The following is a 24630-nucleotide window of genomic DNA, read 5'->3' on the forward strand; positions in this document are numbered from 1 at the left end:
ACTTAAAATTACATTAATATCAGTGTTGGGTTCAGAAGTGGGAATGTTCTATCTTTTTAGCATTTTTTCAAAAACAGAGGTATTTGATGAAATTTAATGCAATTGAATGTACTTTACAAATAATGTATTATCTCAATTTGTCATTGCTGTATTCTGCAGTTCACCTAGAAATTACAGAGACAACGGATTGATCCATAATTACATAAAGTTGCAGATACTTCAATAATACAATAAAGAACCATATACAGTATGTGTTATGTGACACTCATTTTTATAAATATGACGTTCTGGGGTATATGTTAACAAGTGTCTTTAATGCAGTCTTCTTCTTGGTCGTCTTCTTCTTGGTCTAAAGAAGAAGACTTCTTATTTACGCATGATAGTTCAAACTGAGATGCAGCTCTACAGAATACTGTATGAGCTAGGTTATATGTTTTTTTCAAGTTGAAATGAAAAACTAACTAGTACTACTAATAGCGTTCTCTTTCTTTGTATTTGAAATGATCTTTTATTTTGTGTTTGAATAATCTTTCATTTAAGCCGAAATGATCATGTTCCACACAATCAAATGAAATGTTTAAAACTGTCTATAAAGAATGTATGCATTGTGCCGGATTCAAAAATGGCATACAAAAAGATTGCAGAGTAAGTATAATGCTTATCATTCATTTATGAATTAAAAATCAAAATAAAACAATGACATGTAACAAATAATCTTTAAGTATTTAATTATGATGTACATAGGGCAGTGAGGAATAAAAAAATCATCAAATTCATTTTTTACTGATGTATGTGCTGTTATTTTCACTCAAACCAAAGTATAACATTGTTCTCTTAACTGGGATATTGTTTTGAAATAAAACGAACTAATATTATTTCTATCAAATAGTATGATTTTTATTAGCATCAAACTGTCAGATGAATGTTTTTGCTTACTAATGTGTTGTTGAGATATAACACTCAATATATCGAGACATTTGTTGAGGACGTGAATGTTTCGCGCTCATCGGCAGGGGGCGCTAGGAAGTCGGTGCATCAGCGCTCGCGGCTGTGATCATCTGTCCGCACTCCGCAGTCAGTCAGTGTAGTTGTAGTAAGTGCAGGACGCTCTGCTGTGATGGTCAGTGCCAGACCCTTAACAGACCTCAATCAGAAGTCCATCACAATCACAACTACAAACGAACCGTCTGAGTAATTGGAGAGCGCAATAAATTGACGGAGTATACGGAAATAAGATTTGCTGAAGAATCTTTTCGGTAAGTGTAATGGAAAGTGTTAGCTTGGCTATGCTAAACGCTGCCTCGCGAAAGTTTGTTGCGCTGAATTTTCCATTTTCCACGTAATGTTTTAAATGCGGTACAAAGGCAAAACCGACTGCCGTGGGGTGTTATATCTTTTTACTACGCAGTAAACAAATGCACAAGGCTTAAATAGAAAAAACGATGAGCGTTGACGCGTTTATTACATGATTTTGTCAGGAGATTTCCTCAGAGTGAAGCGAGCTGAATGATAGCTAGTGTGCTATCGCCGTTAGCAAGTCAAAATACGTTTAAATTTACTCCCATAACTACCAATAAGGACCGTCTTGCTTCAAAGCAATACAGTGTCTTTGTAATCTAAATTTTTATTATGTTTAAAATAACATTCATCTGTTTTGAAGACAGCGTCAGTAAAAACGTTTGTAAAAGTCCGAGTGAAAAGTTATTAACGCGACTGTCGCGTAATGCTAGCAACAACTTCCTAATAATCTGACAGCTGTGTGTTGCTTCTAAATGTTTATTCATCTCTCTTATGGAAACTGTTTTACATTCCATGTTTGTTTCTTTTCACGATACAATATCGTGCTTATTTATATTTTGCATCATATATTCTTTTCATGGTTTGTTCTTAACTCTGTTTTGGTCACGTATCCGCCTCTCAATACAAAAAGCTGCTTTTGGGGTCATATTATTGTATGCGTAGGTTTGTGGAAATGTATTACATTTAAATTATGCCAGTTTTACTGTACATTTTATAGAGCTTTCCAGATTTTAGTCTCTCTTTTGGCCATGCCTCTAGCCCGCTCAATGCACAAGTTGCTTTTAATTTATGAGCTCTGGGGGGAAGGGGGTCTGCTCAGCTCCTTTACCTTCTCAAGGAGGTCAAAAAACAGATGGTAACACTGCCTGTGAAGCGGTCTGCTTCGAGAAGCCTGGAGGAGAGAGGCTTAGTCTGAGGGAAATGGATTTAGTTTATAAAATTAAAGCTAAAGGCTTGTAGTATTTACATGCCAGACATCTGTGCATTCCACAGCTTGATGCACGATCCCTTCTGAAAAAATATCAGTATCTGGAAGAGCTGTGCTGATGAGAACAAAACCAGGGTGTGTTAAATTCTGTCATTTACTTATTGTGCTCTGTAAGTTTCTGGAGATGTTAGCTGGAATATTAGGGAGCAAAGTCACCATTCATGTTCACAGTATTTTTTTCCCTGTACAGTAAAAATAAATCATCTTTTACGTTCATCATACAGGTTTGGAATGACATGCCGATTGGTAAAGGATGAACGAATGTACATTTCTGGGTGATCTATTATGTTAATAAATGCAAAACAGTGACATCTTGTATGTCCTGTTATTTGTGTTGTGTAGCATGTGACGGTGTATTTACAGTAACTGCTAGAGCAATTATTTGTTCAGTCTTACTTTGAATGTTAATTAATGATCAATTGATGTGCAGATGTGATGGTCATGTGCTTTTTGCCAAAGTGAATAGCCTAGATGGTTTAGTGTAGGGGTTTTCAATCCAGTAAGGCATTTAAATAGTTTTTTGTATAAATACCCAGTTTTATAAATATCTCTCTCTTTCTCTGTAGGAAAATAATTTGTTTCTATTAAGTTCATTATTATTATAATAATTGTAATCAACCATTTATTATTTTATTTCAATCAATGTTTTATTTTCAGGTATTTTATAAAGTAATTATTTTATTGTTTTATTATAATTTATTTTAAATTTCTCTAAATGTATCCACGGACCCCTAGCAATCCCTTGCAGCCCCTGCACTTTAAAAATGCCTGTTTTACCTCTTATTGACATGTATATATTCTATTTGGCTCAGATCTGCCCTCATATAATGTGTGGAAATCAATTAATTAATGGCTTAAAAGGCTGCAATATCATACAACTATAAACACAGATGTTTTTCCCCTTCTATTTGTTTTTTAAAATATCAGTCAGGCCCAGATTGAGTTGCCCTGGAGCCCTCTAGGAGTGTGTTTCAATCTCAGCCACAGTGCAGGGGATCGGATTGCAGTGGGAGTCTGTGGCGAGGTGGCAGCGCGGGGAGGCTGGAGGGGAAGAGGGGGTGTGGGGGCGGGAGGGTTAAGAGGCAGTGTAGATCAGGTTTCACATCCCTGCCTGCGTTCCTCAAGCTGCTGCGCAGTCTAAAGTCAGCCCCCCACCCTCCCTGACTCGCTCTGGAGACAGGATGGCTAAGCAAGAGGGAAAAACACACAAGGCCACCTCAGACCTGGCCCCGAATGTATCACCCATCCCATCGTAAAGGTGCTGATGTATCACCCCTACCGTTTAGTCATATCATTCCGATCTAAAAGGTGGAAAACGAATCCTAGATGAGCACGGTCATTTGATACACGCTACTGAGCTTTTATTGAACAGACTTTTCTTTAACACTTACTGTAGGCTGAGGAGTCCTCTGTGCTTGTGCTTCCAGTGGATGGTAGGAAAGTGAGGGAGAGCCATTGATTTCTTTAACTCTTTCTATGCCACTGTTGGTTAGTGTGATGGCAGATCAGATAAAGATAGATTGGATGAAGCTATGCAGTGGGAGGCCGGTGCAGTGCTGGAGAGTGGTCTCTGTTTATTCAGTATGCCCCAGCTGCCCTTTAATGGTATTGATCTGCTTTAAATACACTTGGCTATCGGAGTAAATTATTTAGAGTGGCACCGGATAGGGTGAATTCAATGATGAGTTGGGTTAGTGCAAAGACAACCAAAAAGATTTCGGTCTGGTCTTGTAATGAGTCACAATGCTTGGGGATTTAATTTGGTTGTAGAGACCCAGATAATTGAATTACATGTGCCTGTATTTTTTTTTTAAATGGGATGTAATGAACATCTTGTGAGAGTTGTAATGCCCGGAATGCCTTTGACACACCAGGCCTTGCTTATACCAGCGCTTTTCTATTTGTACAGCAACTAGTCTAATTCCTCTTGGTGGCAGGCTTTTGATATTGTCTCTTTGTTCTGCTTTTAAAAAGCTGATGTTAAAGGAATAGTTTACTGAAAAATGAAAATTGACATACCCTCAGGCTATCCAAGATTTAGATGAGTTTGTTTCTTCATCAGATCAGATTTGGAGAAATTTATTTATTTTATTATTATTATTAACGGTTGCTGGTTTGGCTTGTCAAAGTCTTTGTCTAAATGTAAATTACTTTCTGTTAGTACTGTCTGTTTTGTATATCTAAATTAGAGCCCGACCGATATATCGTTTTGTCGATATGAGCCTGTCGCCGATATATTGGTATCGGCAAATATGCCGCCGATATGAAATTTTTTTTTACAGAACATATAATACAGATAAAATACTTGAAATGGCGTAATTACTTAGTTTGTCCAGCAGAGCGCGCTCCATTGTTTGCTACTGGTGACCTGGATGAAACGCTTTAAAGCTTAAGTCAATGGAAAACCATTGAAACTTTGAACGGCCATATCTCCGTAACGGGGCGGCGAATCCGCACCAAATTCGGGGGATCTCTTCAGCTCAAGGAACCTTCTCGAATGTGAATCGAGTGTACATCTCGAGGCCCTCTTTCGAATGAGACCACCCCCGCGTGGATAGCCCCCGGGGTTCGGGAGTTACGAGTGGTTAAATTCGCGGTCCGGCGCCGACCGATCTAGCGATCCCGGGGGGCTAATGACGCGCGGAGGGTGGCGTTCGAAAGGGCTCCTCGAGCTGAAGGGATCCCCCGAATTTGGTGGAGATCCGCCTGCCTGTTCGTGAGATAGTGACACCAGTCAACACTTTCCCTTCAGTAAGGAGGTCTCTTGTTCAGGCAGATTTTTTATCCACAGTAATTTTACACTTGTCTACTACAAATATGTTGCTTTGTTTCATAATTACAGTGTATACGTTTTTCTTTATTTACCCTCAAAAAATGGAAGTGAAATGTGACAACATGCCCCGTAGATGGAACACATTGTAACATCTGAGGGGCACGTTGTAACTTGACCATATGACAGCTTAAAATCTTAAACAAGTAATGTAGCAGTGCTTCACCTGTGTTACTATAGGTTATGCTGACTGGATAATAAAAATAGGGTGGGGGATTTGGTTCCAACTATTAACTGGGTTCTCATGTTACCTTGGTTTAAAGATGCAGTCAAATATTTATTATTTATACACTTTTACCATACAATTGTATTTCTTGAGTTTATTCAACTTTGATAGCAAAAACTAAATTATAAAAATGTAACATGTAGCATAAACGATTATCTTCTATATTTTACAGAGTTTTGTGGTACTATGCCAGAATCCAAATGCCATTTGGACATTCAGCCACTTGGATCCGAATGACACCTGTAGCCAGCCTCCTTGCTTACCAAACACTATGCCAACATGCTTCACAGAAATGGATCTTTCTGTACGGTAAGGAAACTGCTAAAAAATGCCACTTCTTCTGACATCCCTTGCAGTACAAGCAACCAAGAAGTGTATTTTCATGTGGTGATTACATGACCACAGTAGATAAAAATGCTCCCTACGTCAGAGATGGCCGGACTGCAACAAATGGTTTCTATATGTTTAGATCTGGGAATTCATTTTAGAAAAAAAAAACATTTACATGTCAAAGTTCATCCATGTGTGGCTGGTTTCCAAGGCAACAGCCCTACCCAGTTTCTCTCACACCTAAGGTGCAGACTTAGCAGATGCTAAGCTCTGAAATATTCAGAGGAATTTTCACAGAGGAAAAATAATTTTCTCTTAAAAAATAAAAAAGTAGTAGTAATGTGGTTAATGATAATGCAAAGCTGAAAATGATATTTTTCTCTGAAAATATATTAAAAAATCTTTGGTGTCTACCAAAGTTCCTTGAAGGGTATCTCAGAGCAGGGTCATCGTAAGTCTGGAGATGGTTCAAATTTGAAGACTAGATAGAGAGTTCTTTAGATCTCTGCACTGGACCCGTCTCTCATCAAACCCCAGCACAACCAAATGCTCAGACCCTTTGGTGGAATGCGTGAGGCAGGTAATGGAAAAGAAACGTGCAATAAACCTCTGCTGCTTCGGTAATTCCAGGAAATTTGTGGACTTTTCCATCTCCATATTTGTTCCTATATAAATTCCAAGAAAAAATGTTTTTGTCTCAGTTTAAAAGCAGAGAAATATAATACAGTGCAGAACGTCTTTTGGGGGAACTGATCAATTTATTAAGTCACCATGAAATCAAGATATTTATAAATGATTAATTCATGCAATTTTTTAAAATCCGTTTGTCCTTGTAATCTTTAATCAAAACATAAAAATGTCCTACCTCTGGTGCGAGACAATCCCGTTTACGTGACAATAGGAAGGAAAACACAATCGCAAATTCCATTTCCTACTGACTTATGATAAACAGGAAAAAGGAATGATCAATAACATAATGCTGTAATGATAAATACCAACAATAATTCTGATATAATTAAAAATTTTATATTTATACACATTTTTGCATCATAAGAGGTTCAGCCATTTTGTAAATAAAACACGCAAGTGCTAGTCTAAAAGTTTTTTTTTTCTTTTTTAGGTAACTGTAAAAGTAATGACAAATCAAGCAGTCAGCACTTTGAAATCATTTTGGGGTAATTAGTCCAGTCATAAAGCACAACGATCAAATCGGCTTCTTTAGTGAGATTTGTTTTGTTTCACAGACGAGCTTTTCCGATTTTAGTCTGGCAAGCTGAGTTTCTTAAAGGGGTCATAGGATGGTACATGCACTTTTACAAGTTGTTTGAATTGAAATGTGTGTTGGCAGTGTTTGTACACAACCCCCCTATAATAATAAAAATCCCCCCAGGGTTTTTTTTTTTTTTTTTTAAATCTGGTTAAATGTTCTCCCCTTTCACAAACCGAGCAGATCGCAGATGCCGTCACACAGACAGGCCCTTCCCACGATAGTTTGATTGACAGTAGCGTTTCAGCACAGACTGAACTGGTGTCTTACCTTAGACCTGCCCTGAGTAAGCTGCCATCAGTCCGCCATTGTTTCACCGCTGGAGCAGGAGTAGACAAGAATGACTCCTAAGCGATCGAGGTGTTCTGTTGTTGGATGTAATAATGAACATAGCAGTCGTCATTTGCTCCCGACATCTGAGCTGCTGAACTCGCAGTGGATTACATTTGTTTCTGAAGGGAATGCTCCCCCGATCTACATAAATGCATCTATGTTCGCGCGAATCATTCATGATCCAGCCTCATCTACAGAAGAAGTGAGTATAATGTTTTGTAATGAATCTTTGCAAATCACCTTTCCTAATAATGTGCTAATTAGCAAGTTTCACGATGAATGCGGCTAAAGTAAACAGTCTCTCTGAGAGCAGCTCAGAAGAAAGGGGCGGAGTCAGCAGAGCTCATTAACATTTAAAGGAAAATGCTACAAAAACGGCTTGATCTGAAAAGAGCTGTTTTTGACAGGGTAAAACAGGTGTATTTTACACTACCATTGATAAATTTTAACCAAACTATGTTACAGACTTTTCATTAAGACCCCAAAGAATAATATCAACTTGTGGAAAATGGGCATCCTATGACCCCTGTAACTTCTCAGCCAAAATGTGCTCAAATTTTGGGGGCTTTGTTCTAGAAATGGTGTCTCAACCCATTACCCCTCCAGAGGAATCTGGCCGAAGGAGCTCATATTGCACCCAAGTGCTCCACAGATTAACTTTTGTTCTTCTCCTGCCATCTACTGCTGTGTCACCAGTCTTGTGCTACCTTTAAAGTCTCTGCTTGACTGACTCTCTGCGATGCAGCTGCTTGACAGTGATTGGTGTTGTGTCAGGAAGAGATTTGGGACTTTGGTGAGAATGAGAAGAAGAGAGGATGATAGAAGAGAGAGAGTTGGTCGTGGGCCACATCTCAATGTGCCTAAGTATTCTTATGCTAATCCTTTCCTGGGATGAGGTGCAAAGCAGCCAAGCAAACAATGGCAGCGGAGCCAGAAAGTCTGCCCTGCAGTCTAGCAGGCCTTGAAAGGCATGTCGGGCATAGCGCCGACACTGAGGGAAGGCAGCCTCCAGTACTGGGAGCCCTGCTTTAAGGAGGAGCCCCAGGAGAGACCAGAGGGCCAAAGCAGGCCAAGAGAGCAGGGGCGAGGGGGAGACAAACACCAGACCACTCTGCTCATGCAGGCTGTAGTTAGAAGTGATAAGAGAGGCAAGGTGAGATTTATTTCACAGACATGTCTATTTCATAATATTATCAAACATTGGCTTTTTCTTCTAGTTGTAACCCCCACCCAAACCTTCTGTATGTTGTTGCGAACTGTCATTTATGTTGGCTTGTTGACCTGAGGGAACCCTTGAATTATGTTATGAATATTAGGACGGTCAGATATGATTCCTTCCTCAGGGATTGAGAGAGATTCATGGTAAAGCATAAAGCCTAAAGTATACTTGGGCTGACTGTGTTCCGTGCACTGTGATGCGCACACGCAAGGCAAAATGTTGAGACAGAAGAGTGCCAAACTCATCCATCTGCGCCCATCCAGTACACTTTGGAAGCTGTGCACAAAATGGAGCGGAATGCAGAAAATGAAGCATAGCCAGGCCTTAAGGTTGACTCCAAAGGAGCACCATAGTTACACATCCCCATACAATACCCCTATTCATTCAGCCTCCTAACATAAATTTATGGGGTCATCAAAGCCTTTCAGTGGGCAATGCTCCAGGAGTGTCTGATGAAACACTATATAAGTGTGCCTTATATATTGCTTTTTAAGATCTGTGATACTTTTGAAGCAATAATACTGATGGATGTCCATTCAAGACACATGACCACTGGACTTGTTTTATTTGAAAGTCTCCAAGGTTTAGCAGTAGATTTCATCTGTCTAATATTAGAAGTATAGTAAGCTGTTTTCAGGGGTGTCCTTTTCTCCACACTTTTGTCTATGTGTGTGTGTGTGTGTGTGTGTGTGTGTGTGTAGATCCGAGTTTTGTCAGGACATGACCCAACTTGTTCAGCCATTCATGTATAAGACGTCTGAATAAAAGTAGATTTTCAACTGTTTTCAACATTGATAAACATGGAGCACCAAATCAGCATATTACAACAATTTCTAAAGGATCATGTGACTCTGAAGACTGGGTCTTTCAAAACTGGTGACTGATGCCTCTAAACGTCCTCCTGTACTGTGTTGCCTCTCTTCCCACTCTTTCAACTGTGAATGTTGTGGGTTTTTAACCCCATATTTCATTCCTGAAGCAAAAGACAAACTGTTCTATCTTGCATATCCTTTGATAGGAGTGGACTTTGTGTGCTTGTCTAATGTGGTATCTTCACCATATCGGTGTACACTTATAAATTTAACATGGCTCTTTATACCGTTCTTTTTTCTAATGTGTTTGAAAGTGATGCCACCTGGTAAGTTGTGAGGCATCATCTTTGCAGCAGGCCTCAAAGCTAGCCTCAGACTCTTGTCTCCGTGTGTAGGTGCCTACACACAGCTATCTTGTCCCCTTGCTTTGCGGAGGCTAGCTTTGTTCCCTTGTTATCCGGTCAGGGATGTGTGAAAGTGGGGCACAGGTCGGGGCTCTTTGTCCCCCTTGGGCAAATCAGAAGTGACAGACACCGGCCCACTTCCCCACTAATTTGTCCCCCCCTCAGGACAGACTTCGCTCAGGGCCACTAATTGCAGCGAGACGCACAGGCCTACAAGGGAACAGACACATCACGTTATTAACGCTGGAAGGGGCCAACGGGGTAATTGCGGAACATCCTTCATCAAATTATTTGGGTATGTTTCAGCATTCAAGAGTAGCGCCGGCCTGACGGGTTGAGGGGTCAAGCCCAGAAAAAAACAAGGGGGCAATGATGTTCAGTGCTACCAAGAAAAATTACAGCACTACTTAATCAAGTCTGTTTTTTTGTAATATTGAGGAATTGTTAAGCTGATTTTAGAAATGTTTTGTGTTTGTAGACATTGTGTTTAAACTTGTGTAGAAAGATGCGTTGAGACGTGTATGATCTGCTCCTCACATATTCTTTTTCTTTTATTATTTTAGTGCCGTGGACCCCGTGAGGAGGGATCTCTGAGTGTCTAGTGCCATCATCATCCCCCAGCTATTACTCTCATTCTCGGCATCTCTTCAGCTCCACCTGTACGTTAGTGTTCACTGGGATTTCAGGAGCATAAGCAGCCGTCATCACTGATCTCATCCTCAGCCCAAAGGTTACGACGACACTGTTTGACGATGGCACAGCTTTTGTATGTCACTGTGGTTTTGGCCACAGTCTGCTTGCTTCTGAGGCTCTGTGCTGGAGGTAAGGGTGTTTTCTTTACTTCACACCTGTGTTCTTGTCTTCATCTTTCATTGAAAGTAGCTTTAGCTTATATTCATACTCTTCACATAAACCAAGCATAGTCTCAAGCATGTAAGTGGCATTCGAACAAGGTGATAGGTGTTTGTCAAGCCTTTTTGCAACTGCTCTATGCAAACTCTGCTCTGAGAGTTGTTATATATGAACACTCCACATAAATGTGATCTCCAGAGCTACTGTGAGAGCTCACCTCAAGCATTTCAATATTTAATTCTGAATGGAGCGTTTATCAAATACTCATCAAATGCACACAGACCCTTTTGAAGAAATTAAGTCAAGTCAAGTCTGCTTTATTGTCAATTCTTCCACATGTACAGCACATACACACAGAGAATTGAAATTGCGTTACTCTCAGACCCTTGGTGCATACAGATAACATAAATACAGATTAAATACAAAATGCAACTATACAAATAAGGTAAAATGTAAAAATATATATATAAAGCACAAGGCATATGGCAGATAGAGTGCAAACCAGTAAAGTAAACAACAGTGCAGATATATGATGGTTGCCTGTGGACAATCAATGAGCTGTGAAGGCAAACGGCAACGGCCGATTACTCGGAAAGCCGTTTTAGTGCACAGGAAAAAAATGAGTGTGTGTTGAAAAGCCTACTGCTTTATAGTTTAGCTCATATTGTTTGTTAACATACTTTAACTCTGAACTTCTGCGTAAAGCAATACTTTGTGCTCTGGTTTAGAACACCCTCTGATATCTCTGAGGTGTGTTTACTCATGCCAGGGAGTTCAAAAGACATCTTTCCCATCGTGACTCACTCCTGAACCACGAGCCTCTCGGAGGCCCCCCACTAAAGGAAGCTGTTAAAATGATTGTTGCCGCTCTCTCTTCCTTTTTTGGCACATTAACCATTTCCTCTATGGCACTTCACAATTGCTAGTTGGTAAGAACTATTCCAAACACACTGTTTTCTCCGGAAATACTTGGGCCTATTTGTGCTGTTGATTTAAGATTTAAGCCCCTATTTAGTAGATTTTAGATATTACAAGAGGCTTGCTTGTTTTCTGTTCCACACCGACTATAGAACTTGAGTGGTTTATTATTGTTTATTACAATTTTTTTTAAATTCACCTACATTTTTGAATTAACAACTAAAGCGATTATTTATTTGTTTTAATGTGTATGTTTGAGAAGTTTTGAATTAATCATATTTAGTCCACACTAAGAATTCAACACATGCCACTTCAGATAAACTCAGTTTTTTAATAGCCTAGTCTTTTATTTAATTCTGATCAGTTAGTTGAGAGAAAGAAAACTGGTCTGATAACATGCCAAGTAGTCAGATTTTCAAACAGCTCAGTTTTCCTTTAGAGTTCATATTATATCAAACATCAGTCTAATGTCCTTGTCAGAGCATTTTTGTACAGATGCAGCAGAAAAGTAGGAGATGGTTGAAACCAGAGACGCAGCATGAAGGCGAGGACATTTGGCTTCTCAATGCGCTGTTGTTTCTCTCAGTGTTACAGTTGTGTAACGGCTAGTTAAATACCTCTATAGTACATCTTTTTTACCTTGCTCATCAGATGCACCCCTGAGATGTAATTTCAGGAAGGTGTCTGCACCCCTGAAACATAATCTTCAAGAAACAGAGAGGTGACATTGGCAACTGAAAGCCCTCAATTGGCTCCAATAGTGTAAAGTGCTTTTTTCCCCAAGCAATTGTGCACTTGAACCTGGATTGAATAGTGAAAGAGGTTAGCACTCCTCCTAGGGGAGAAGAAAACGTGTTTTAAATGCAGGCAGGCATTTAATTTCGTAAGGTGAACAAATAAAATGCATGTAAAATTGTCCTAGAAATGACACAATTTATTTCAGTATACTGACTTAATTCAGCTATTATATAATTCCCAGTTCTCCTCCAAGTACAATTTCAAGTGTCATATGTGAGGATTGTGAAGTGGGATAAAGTCAATGAAACAATGCATTGCTGTGAAGGGAAACTCAGCTTTGCTGTAGACTGAAATCTATTTTTGATTTTCTTCTTTTGCTCTCTTTCTTCCCTTTGCACTTTTTCTCAAGTGAGAGAGAGAGGGTAATGGTGTGTATCTGCTGGAGAGTCTCATTATGGGGGGATGATCTGACAGACCTCAGACTCCACTGTAACTGGCTGCAAAATTAGGCACACATGTGAATGTGGAGGCTCTAATGGGCTCCTCTGACACATCAATCATCGCCCACAACCAATCACAGGCCAGCAGTGGGCAGAGATTCTTTGCCCAGTCAGAAGCACTGCTTTACAGCTATTTTGAAGAGTTTTGAAATCCTGACATTGTTGTAAGTTGCTCTTTTTTGCCACGCCCATAGATTTTTGTGTAGGGATGCACCAAAATGAAAATTCTTGGCCGAAACCGAACAAAATGAAACATTGGGCCGAATACCGAACACGGTTTTTCAAGTTTTTTTCCCCATGTATTTTGACAATTTTTTTCACCATTGCATAAATTAAATATCCAAAATGTGCTTTTTACTGTTTTGTCTTGTTTTTAAAAACAAAAAATCAATTACAAAACAACAAATTAAAAAATATTTAACACTAAACATTTTTTTAACATTCTAGCAGACATTATACCAACAAAGCACAATTTAACTTAAAATTAATAAGTTACTAAAATAAAATATTTTTTTGGCAATCAGACCCCCTTCTTGAATCAGGCATATATTTTTTACTGTAAAATTAAAAGCAGCCTTGCTGTGCAGAAGAGACTTCTTTTAAAACATTACAAAATATTACAGATCCCAATTTGAACACTATGTATGTATGCTATAATAAATGTATTAACAAAGCTGTTGTAATTATTATCATTATTATTGTCTTACCTTTTACTTTATTTTACAGAACAACAGTAAAATTACAATACTAACATTTATGAATGTTGATGGAGTTCTTGCTTTTTGTCAACTTTTATTTTGGCAGAAACGTGCAGGAAGACCTCAATGCATCTTTTTGTTGACAGCAGATTTATAAATGAGTCTCATTACGAATACGTCGCACGTATCGCATTGTCACATAAAAATGTGACTGAGCAACTAACGAGTAACAGTTTCAGTGCAGATTTTCACTTTGGACTTTGAACCCTGATTAACAAGCAGATCCGCCACGAGTTCGTGCAGCTGTCGGAATACATGCAATTTGTGTGTATTAGAGAACATAATGTTCTGCAGTTTATTCACTAATTGTTTAAGGCCATTTCGTGATTTCAGTCATCATACAGTAACCAGCAACAATCACCCCTTCCTCTTCTCATCGAAGACATGCGATGCAGTACTAAACAGTCTCACGCTGTCAGTGCTTGTAATGATTTTTGTGTCTTTCTCAGACAGTTTAAATGCTTCCGCATTAATGACATGTTTGTTGCATTATAAAGAGTGCGCGCTGCTGTCAGTGCTTGTAATGATTTTTGTGTCTTTCTCAGAGTTTAAATGCTTCCGCATTAATGACATGTTTGTTGCATTATAAAGAGTGCGCGCTTCTCACTCTACACTAGTTGCTATTTGATCGCATCACGTCATTGTTCAGTACAATTTTATCAGTCTTTTCACTTATTCAGCCGAACACCGAAAGCTATTTTTGTTATTTTCGGCAGAATATTTTCGGTTGCTGAACATTCGGTGCATCCCTATTTTTGTGCAGTTTACAGTGAAAACCAGATTCAAGATCCTTCAATCCCAAAGTCATTCCTCAAGCACTGAACCTGGGTAGAGAGAATGGAGAAGAGGAGTAAAGAGTAGTGGTTCAATAGAACACAAATCTCACGGTTCGGATCACATTACGGTTTTTGACCCACGGATCGGATCATTTTTTGGATCAGCAAGAAAAGAAAAATATTTCAAATTAACTTGCTTGCTTTCCATTTATTACTTAAAGCGAAGTACTTCTTTGATACCACAGCAAATACTACTAGATTAACTAAGAAAGTTTAAACATGATTAAAAAGATGAGAGCAGCCAGTAAAAATAAGAACAAATACACAAATTACAAGCATAGATAAATACAACAGAATATGTTACAAATAAAAAAAGGTTGGTAGTATTCAAATACAGAAATGTAATAATTAGGGAAAATAACACTGCAGAGTGTTCACTGTATAAATTAAATATAGATTTTTATCACAGCTGTTTTGTTGTTTGCTGATCATTAATGACAGCAGCAGTATTTATAGGCTATTGTCCCTTTAAGACCTGATGCACGGATCCGATATAATGACACACATCACATCTGATTTCTTTCTCAGCTGTTTTCATTCACTTGAGACATAACTGACTGCGTTTAAATACATGCAATTTGTGTGTATTAGAGAACATAATGTTCTGCAGTTTATTCACTAATTGTTTAAGGCCATTTCGTGATTTCAGTCATCATACAGTAACCAGCAACAATCACCCCTTCCTCTTCTCATCGAAGACATGCGATGCAGTACTAAACAGTCTCATGCTGTCAGTGCTTGTAATGATTTTTGTGTCTTTCTCAGACAGTTTAAATGCTTCCGCATTAATGACATGTTTGTTGCATTATAAAGAGTGCGCGCTTCTCACTCTACACTAGTTGCTATTTGATCGCATCACGTCATTGTTCAGTACAATTTTATCAGTCTTTTCACTTATTCAGCCGAACACCGAAAGCTATTTTTGTTATTTTCGGCAGAATATTTTCGGTTGCTGAACATTCGGTGCATCCCTATTTTTGTGCAGTTTACAGTGAAAACCAGATTCAAGATCCTTCAATCCCAAAGTCATTCCTCAAGCACTGAACCTGGGTAGAGAGAATGGAGAAGAGGAGTAAAGAGTAGTGGTTCAATAGAACACAAATCTCACGGTTCGGATCACATTACGGTTTTTGACCCACGGATCGGATCATTTTTTGGATCAGCAAGAAAAGAAAAATATTTCAAATTAACTTGCTTGCTTTCCATTTATTACTTAAAGCGAAGTACTTCTTTGATACCACAGCAAATACTACTAGATTAACTAAGAAAGTTTAAACATGATTAAAAAGATGAGAGCAGCCAGTAAAAATAAGAACAAATACACAAATTACAAGCATAGATAAATACAACAGAATATGTTACAAATAAAAAAAGGTTGGTAGTATTCAAATACAGAAATGTAATAATTAGGGAAAATAACACTGCAGAGTGTTCACTGTATAAATTAAATATAGATTTTTATCACAGCTGTTTTGTTGTTTGCTGATCATTAATGACAGCAGCAGTATTTATAGGCTATTGTCCCTTTAAGACCTGATGCACGGATCCGATATAATGACACACATCACATCTGATTTCTTTCTCAGCTGTTTTCATTCACTTGAGAGTGAGACTAGAGCCCGACCAATAAGGTTTTTTTGGGGGCCGATACCGATATTAGGGAGTAAAAAAGGCCTATATCGATATATCGGCCGATATTCTTTGTGTATATTATAGTACAGTACCAGTCAAAAGTTTGGACTTTTTCCCATTCGTGTCCAAACATTTGACTGGTACTATATATAGAATACAGTATATACATAAACAGAATATATATACATAAACACATTTTTTGCAATGATCACTCAAATGTGGTGATCAAACACTTATAATGACGTGACAGAGATGCGTAATGGAGGCAGGGCATTTAACAATTTAACAAACTTTATTATCCAAAATGAGTCTGACATCAGTGCACTGAACAGTGAAGTTGAAGTTTATTCAACTTTAATTCAATTCAATTCCATTCAACTTTATTCCGTTGAAGTTTATTTCACTTCGGAACATTCATTCATGGATTTGCGCTACTGTCTTCACACACAGATGAAACTTACTAGAGAAGTGTGACATAATATACCTCTGTAAATAAATACAATATAAATTCACGTCTTGCGCACTTTAATGCCCTTTGAATGTAACGTGTACGTTCCCTTGGAACTGGAATCATGGCAGAATTTCATGTGAAGTCCACTTCGCAGGGCACTTACGGTCGAATAAAACAATGCTTGAATGCTGCTGCCTGAACAAGAGACTTCCTTACTGAGGTAAAAGTGCTGACTGGTGTCACTATCTCGCGAACGCACCGGCGGGTCTCCACCAAATTCGGGGGATCCCTTCAGCTCGAGGAGCCCTCTCGAACGCCACCCTCCGTGCGTCGATAGGCCCCCGGGATTGCTTGATCGGTCGGCGCCGGACCGCAAATTTAACCACCCGTAACTCCCGAACCCCGGGGGCTATCGATGCGGGGGTGGTCTCATTCAAAAGTGGGCCTCTAGACGTACACTCGATTCGTGTTCGAGAGGGTTCCTCAAGCTGAAGGTATCCCCCGAATTTGGCCATTACGGAGATATGGTTGTTCAAAGTTTCAATGGTTTTCCAGACTTATCGGTCGATAATATCGGCAGAACGATACATCGGCAAAAATTACGGCAGAACGATATATCGGTCGGGCTCTACTTGAGACATAACTGACTGCGTTTACCTGAATGATTGTCGAGATGGGTATTTTGTCATAATTTTATGTGTATGTGTCTGTTCAGAGGATTCAGTTCAGTGTTCGAGTGCTGTCTGAAACGCATGTGCGTGCTTCATGTGTGTGCGGCTGTGCTCATTTCTCGCTGGAATTGTTTAAAATTCGCTTGCTTGTGTAAATGCGAACAAATAATAAACTTATACTCTATTATGGTGAAATTTTGCAGAACCGTGGGGCTTGGTCTGTACAGATCACGGATCAACTACGATCCGTTTAACCACTAGTAAAGAGTGATGGAGAGGGATCCCTGGGTTCCTCTTTGGGGCTTTGCCCATTTGATCCTTGTCCAGCCTTCTCCTAATGCTAAATTTCCATCCTAGCCCTGCGTATAAGGATCTGCCGTCATAAAGGGGGACTGTCTCCCTTAGCCTGCATGGGCTCACATTTGCTTTGAGTAGCTCAATTACTGAAATGACCTCATTGAAATCCCTTGCGAGCAGTTGAATGAGATTAAGTCTAGACAGTGTAATTCTCTTTAAGAGTTGATTTTTATTGTTTAGTAAAGTAACATTATACGGTGTGTTTGATCCACTTAAGTAAAAAAGATATGGAGTCTGTCTGCACCCTGAACGAGAGCACTTGAGAGGCTGAGTGCGTCATTTAGTTTGCGGTCTAGAATCGTTCTGATAGACTGAGCGTATCAAAGGCAGCGTCTCGCAGCTTCACAGGCGTTATCTGGACATTTAACTGCACTGCCTCCATCAGCTCTGTTTTCTCAGGGTGTATCTCCAGCAGTCTTGTTTGTGTTGTGATCGACGGTTTTGTTAATGTTTCTAGTTGTCTCGCATTTTGTTTTTGACTCTCATAATGCTGTTGGAGACCACCACAATTTCCTCTTTCCACACCTTCCAGATGTAATGTTGTTTTTATGTAAATATTTTAAAATTGTTTCGAATCTGCAACTTTAACTAGAGTTGTTATATAAACAACAGTAATGACTGTAACAATTTATGTTTCATGAACCTCATTACATAATATGGTTTGTGGAGTGTTAAAGGGATATTTGACCCAAAAATAAAATCGTTTAATCACCCTCGTGTCGTTCCAAACCAAAAACAACATTGGACCGCACTGCCTTTCATTGTTTGAACGGATAACATATTTTTCCAAAATATTGCACAGGAGAAAATAAGTTCTACTGGTTTGGGACAACACGAGGGCAAGAAAATGATAACCGAATTTTCATTTTTGGGTGAACTATCTCTTTAAGCACCCACAGCATGGTAAAATCCATTTTAACTTATTACATTTAATTCAATATTAAAGTTTTGTTTTGCCGTGGGACATTCAACAGTTGCAAAGAAAACTGCTGTGATATGCTTACACATGTTGGGAAAAATATATGTTCTTCATGATATCATATTTCTAATAGCATTTCTTTCAGGCTGCCTATTTTGTTAGGCTCATACTGTGTTTATATTGAGTTGTATGTACTCATCAATCACATTTTCAGTGTATGTACATTGTAGATGATCCATTGAATTTTGCAGTGAATTGAAGAGCAACAGAGACTCCTTTATCGTGCCCAGCTCTCTATTCAATCACTAAGTCCTAATAGAATTAGTCCAAGAGGAAAGTCCAGTCTAATTGTAAGATCAGCAGCACACGGGGAGGCTGTGTAAGACAGACTAGTAATGGGATCTGAGGATGGAATGCAGCTGATAAAGAGAGCGCCGTGTCGCCCTGCCGCCCAGTCTCTCAAACTGCTGCTTTGTGAGTGATTAGCTGTTTTACCGACAGGTCTGGACTGGATTGGAGTCATGCTCAACAGAAGGCTACAGCAATACAAGCTCATGCACTGTGACATAATAAGACAGTAAGATCAGTAGTGACATGTCTCAGAGGCCTTTATTGAACTGAAATTCAAATAAAAAGGAAAATTAATGGTTGTGAGGGTGTGAAACAGAACGGGGCATACAGGGATGCACATTGTAGTTGGGCTGCATTTGAACAGGAGCAGGTTTACAGAGGAGTGAAGGATGGGAAATTAAAGTAGGAGATTGTGGCCTTGTTGAGGATTGACACAATACCTACATTTCATTAGCCAACTGTCATTGTTTGCTACAGATACTTCAGAAAGACTGGTATCAAAGTTTTTTTAATTTAGTATATTTTTGGTTCTAAAGTACTTTTGACATCACTACTTTTAGAGATTTTATGAAGAGAAATAAGATGCACATTGCTAGCTTTTAACCTAGATTTGTCATAGTCACTACTGTTCAAAGTTTGGGGTCTGTAAGTGTTTTTTATTTTTTTTTATGTTTTAGAAAGAATTTTCATGTGCTCACCGAGGCTGCCTTCATTTGCTCAAAAATTCCATTAAAAAGGAAAATTGTGAAATACCATTTCAATTAAAAATAATTTTCTATTTTAATAGATTTTAAAACAACTTATTCCTGATGGCAAAGCTGAATTTTCAGCATCATTGCTCCAGTTTTCAGTGTCACAGGTTTCAGAAATCATTCTAATATGCTGATTTGCTGCTCAAGAAACATTTCGTATTATTATCATAGAAAAGAAAAGTTGAAAAAGGGTTAGCACTGTCTTAATATTTTTGTGTTAAGCTTTAGAATTTTCAGGATTATTTGATGAATCTCAAAGGAACTGAATTTTAACAAATATAAATCTTTAGAAACAATGTAAATATCTTTACTGTCACTTTGGATCAATTTAATGCATCCTTGCTGAATAAAAGTATTCGTTTCTTTTTAAAAAATGTTCCTGACCCCAAACTTTTGAACAGTGGTGTGTGAGTTTCTGGAACCACAGACATTGGTTTATTAACAACTACTGGCCATGCTGTTTCTCTGCTCACCTGGCCTAGCATTGATTGTGTCTTGTCATTTACAGCGGGTCAGAATCCTGACCATGTGCTACAGGGCACTGGAGTGAAGCCTGGCTCAGACTCCAGAAGGCCCAGGGGCGACTCTACTCTGGCACCAGAGGATGCTGCCCGCTTCCTCAGCTGCCACTGCTCAGGACACTGCCCTGATGACGCCAAGAACAACACCTGCGAGTAAGAGTCATAGGCCATGGCACCTTCTAAGTGATTATTGCACATGTTTGTGCTTTGTTTATAGGTATTCAAAAAAAAATTAAGCAGATTGCTTTTCTTTAAAACATAACAGGACAAATGGGCAGTGCTTCGCCATCATTGAGGAAGATGAAAACGGAGATGTGATCTTAAGCTCAGGCTGTATGAAATATGAGGGCTCTCACTTTCAGTGCAAGGTAAGAAACGTTGTTTCTTGTGTTTTATGCTTTGACACCTTGTGTAATTAAATATCAGACTTTCTAAGTTTGACCCGTTTGATTATTCACAGGATTCACAGTTTGCACAGACACGCCGAACCATCGAATGCTGCCAGTTTGACTTTTGTAATCGAGACCTAAAGCCAGAGTTACCGCCTCGAGACACTGGTATGCTTCAGTACTAATTGCCTGGCAGATCATACATATTATGTAATAAACAAAATAAACATATAATCTAGGGCTGTCAAAATGGCAGAAAAACTAAATTCGAATTTTGTACTTTAAATATGATCAAAATTCAAATTATATTCGAATTTAAAATGCATAATTTCAGGTAGGGTGAAGGAAAGCTTTTGGCTTCTCTTCTGAGGCCACAAGAGGGCGCATCGAGCAAAATACTACTAATGCACGTTTATTCAAAGCATAAGATAACATAACTATCTGTGAAAAAATGCATAATGTTTATAAACCAATTATAATTAAGTTGTTTAAACAACTATAAACAAAACCGCATCATGTATGTATTCATAGTTTAATACAAAGGGCGGAAAGCCAAACACACAGAGTACATTTTTCATTTAAAAACATGAGATGCAGTGGGATGGGGGGGAAAAAAACCCAGCCAAAGTCTCGATTTATGTTTTTTTTTCAAAGTTGAGCTTGCATTAATTTTACATGGCTTTCTAAACATGTGGCTCCTTTGTGCGAGATGCGAGTGCAACGGTGATAGATGTAAAATGTGTTCTGTGTGAACGGCTTGGTTTCAGTTTTGATGTAAACAAGATCTTCTCCGCATTGATGTTCTCTTTTTCCGCAGTATTTTTAATGAACAACGCAGCAGCGCCGCATCCAGTGGGTTCAACTGGATAGACTAACAAAAACATTATAATGCAACGACACTTACATCGTCATCGCATCTCGTTTACCACTAATAAGGCTGCCTCCTTAACGCACAACTAAAATTTGAATGCAACGTTTTTGCATTCGAATGTGGATTTTTGTTTTAAACTCGACAAATATTCGAAATAGCCCTAATATAATCTAGCTAGCTAAAATAAGATTGCAGTGAAAATTGTCAGAATGGCTTGTCAGGGACAAATCAGTTAATGTTTAGCATGATATACCATAATTTTAAATCAAAATCAATACAGAATATAAACATTAATGTTGATTTTTTTTTTTGGATATTAATATTTTTATTCAGCACGAATGCATTAAATGGATCAAAATGGTCAGTAATTGACATTTGCATTGTTTCAAAAATTTCTGTATTTTTTTAAAATACTGATTCTTTGGAACTTTCTGTTCATCATAGAATTAAAAAAAAAAAAAATTTTAATATAATAAATTTGCCAAAATAATAATCCGACCAGGCCTGCTGATTGAGCCCAGGTTAACCTAATGCCTTAATGATGGACGTGTTTTCTCTTCATGTCTTTACAGAACCACCAGACCCTCACTGGCTGGCTTTCCTCATTTCAGTGACTGTGTGCTTCTGCACCCTCATCTGTGTCACTGTCATCTGTTATTACAGGTGAGATCGTCACCGCACTGAAGCAGCAAAACACACTGAAGCTCTTACATATAATAGCCGCTTGTGACGTGTCCGTTTTTTCCACATCAGTTAACTCTAATGCTTGCTGTGTTTTTGCATAGTACCTTTGAAAACACATGCCACCCACATCATGGCCTGTTGTTGTCGAAAGAGAAACACTTTTGTTGCTGCAAGTAGGGGCAAGACTACTAACTATGGAAAAGTTTGCCTTTTATAACAAATCAATCTTTTAGTGTCTTGATTACTGAGCTGTCAAAACCTGTCATGTTTGTAAAATAAAAAGAAAGAGCTCTCAGATTTCAAGTGCAGCTGTAAAAAAGATTTTGTTTTTGACTGTGTCCTCAGGTATAAGTGGCAGACAGAGAGGCAACGCTACCACAGAGACCTGGAGCAGAACGAGGCCTTTATCCCAGCTGGAGAATCTCTGAAAGATCTCATCAATCAATACAGAATATAAACATTAATGTCGATTTTTTTTTTGGATATTAATATTTTTATTCAGCACGAATGCATTAAATGGATCAAAATGGTCAGTAATTGACATTTGCATTGTTTCAAAAATTTCTGTATTTTTTAAAATACTGATTCTTTGGAACTTTCTGTTCATCATAGAATTAAAAAAAAAAAAAATTTTAATATAATAAATTTGCCAAAATAATAATCCGACCAGGCCTGCTGATTTTTTTTTTTGGATATTAATATTTTTATTCAGCACGAATGCATTAAATGGATCAAAATGGTCAGTAATTGACATTTGCATTGTTTCAAAAATTTCTGTATTTTTTTAAAATACTGATTCTTTGGAACTTTCTGTTCATCATAGAATTCAAAAAAAAATTTTTTTTAATATAATAAATTTGCCAAAATAATAATCCGACCAGGCCTGCTGATTGAGCCCAGGTTAACCTAATGCCTTAATGATGGACGTGTTTTCTCTTCATGTCTTTACAGAACCACCAGACCCTCACTGGCTGGCTTTCCTCATTTCAGTGACTGTGTGCTTCTGCACCCTCATCTGTGTCACTGTCATCTGTTATTACAGGTGAGATCGTCACCGCACTGAAGCAGCAAAACACACTGAAGCTCTTACATATAATAGCCGCTTGTGACGTGTCCGTTTTTTCCACATCAGTTAACTCTAATGCTTGCTGTGTTTTTGCATAGTACCTTTGAAAACACATGCCACCCACATCATGGCCTGTTGTTGTCGAAAGAGAAACACTTTTGTTGCTGCAAGTAGGGGCAAGACTACTAACTATGGAAAAGTTTGCCTTTTATAACAAATCAATCTTTTAGTGTCTTGATTACTGAGCTGTCAAAACCTGTCATGTTTGTAAAATAAAAAGAAAGAGCTCTCAGATTTCAAGTGCAGCTGTAAAAAAGATTTTGTTTTTGACTGTGTCCTCAGGTATAAGTGGCAGACAGAGAGGCAACGCTACCACAGAGACCTGGAGCAGAACGAGGCCTTTATCCCAGCTGGAGAATCTCTGAAAGATCTCATCAACCTTTCTCAAACCTCAGGCAGTGGCTCCGGGCTCCCCCTGCTGGTGAGAAATCAGAAATGCAGACTGTAGGATCTTTGTAGGCTCATTTTTTTATTTACTGTGTTCCTGCTCATTTTTGCAGGTGCAGCGCACCATTGCGAAGCAGATCCAGACAGTGCGTCTTATTGGAAAAGGCAGGTATGGAGAGGTGTGGCTCGGCCGGTGGAGGGGGGAGAAGGTAGCAGTGAAAGTGTTCTTCACTCGAGAGGAGGCCAGCTGGTTCAGGGAGACAGAGATCTACCAAACCGTGCTCATGAGACACGAGAACATACTAGGTACACTTCGTGTCATTCAAGATAATCTTGTTCATGTGTAGTGTTTGAAATTGTAAATCAATTGTGTAACGCAACTCTTCGATCTGTCTGAAGGCTTCATTGCTGCTGACATTAATGGCACTGGAGCATCTACGCAGCTGTACCTGATCACAGACTACCATGAGAACGGCTCTCTGTATGACTATTTGAAGTTCACTACTCTGGACTCGCAGGCCCTGCTCAAACTGACCTATTCTGCAGCCTGTGGCTTGTGCCACCTGCACACGGAGATCTACGGCACACAGGGAAAACCAGCCATCGCTCACAGAGACCTGAAGAGCAAGAACATCCTCATAAAGAAAAATGGCACCTGTTGCATCGCTGACCTCGGGCTTGCTGTCAAATTCAACAGGTGCTTCGTCACTCTTCGTTCATTTTGAAGTGGTTTGTTGTCATTTTGAGGAAGTAACGTTTTTTTGTTTGTCTCAGTGACACAAATGAAGTGGACATCCCACTGAGCACACGTATGGGGACCCGACGCTATATGGCTCCAGAGGTCCTGGATGAGACTCTGAATAAGAACCACTTCCAGGCCTACATCATGGCGGACATCTACAGTTATGGGCTGGTTATATGGGAAATGGCCAGACGCTGTGTCACTGGAGGTATTCACTGGCAAATCTTTTTTGTTTTGCTTTATACTTTAGACTTTATACTTATAGATTTTTGATAACACTTTAATATAGGGACCAATTCTCACTATTAACTAGTTGCTTATTAGTATGCCTATTATTAACATATTGGCTGTTTATTAGTACTTATAAAGCACATATGTGACCTTGGACCGCAAATCCAGTCTTAAGTCACTTGGGTATATTTTTAGCAATAGCCAAAAAAACATTGTATGTATGTTGTATGTATTCA

At 38.8% G+C, this 24630-nt stretch overlaps 1 protein-coding gene across 1 annotated transcript; it reads left to right on the top strand.

The window, feature by feature from the left end:
- The first annotated feature begins 1067 nt into the window (after positions 1 to 1067).
- Positions 1068 to 24451, top strand: LOC107601818 (bone morphogenetic protein receptor type-1A-like). Its single transcript, XM_016294124.1, has 12 exons — positions 1068 to 1256; positions 5516 to 5652; positions 10272 to 10530; positions 19952 to 20117; positions 20230 to 20332; positions 20425 to 20521; positions 21797 to 21887; positions 22254 to 22341; positions 23405 to 23455; positions 23535 to 23727; positions 23821 to 24118; positions 24196 to 24451. Exons 3-12 carry the CDS (start codon positions 10461 to 10463, stop codon positions 24434 to 24436), a joined length of 1398 nt encoding a protein of 465 aa, XP_016149610.1. The 5' UTR covers positions 1068 to 1256; positions 5516 to 5652; positions 10272 to 10460; the 3' UTR covers positions 24437 to 24451.
- The last annotated feature ends 179 nt before the right edge of the window (positions 24452 to 24630 follow it).

The sequence above is a fragment of the Sinocyclocheilus grahami genome, unplaced genomic scaffold, assembly GCF_001515645.1.
Source record: "Sinocyclocheilus grahami isolate Dianchi unplaced genomic scaffold, SAMN03320097.WGS_v1.1 scaffold313.1, whole genome shotgun sequence".
Lineage (NCBI taxonomy): Eukaryota > Metazoa > Chordata > Actinopteri > Cypriniformes > Cyprinidae > Sinocyclocheilus > Sinocyclocheilus grahami.

Excerpts from the sequence above, each read along its gene's own strand:
- LOC107601818 (XM_016294124.1), top strand. The coding sequence starts at position 10,461 with ATGGCACAGCTTTTGTATGTCACTGTGGTTTTGGCCACAGTCTGCTTG. Across the intron at positions 10,531-19,951 it reads TCTGAGGCTCTGTGCTGGAG|CGGGTCAGAATCCTGACCAT; the intron begins GTAAGGGTGTTT and ends TGTCATTTACAG. Across the intron at positions 23,728-23,820 it reads GAGACACGAGAACATACTAG|GCTTCATTGCTGCTGACATT; the intron begins GTACACTTCGTG and ends ATCTGTCTGAAG.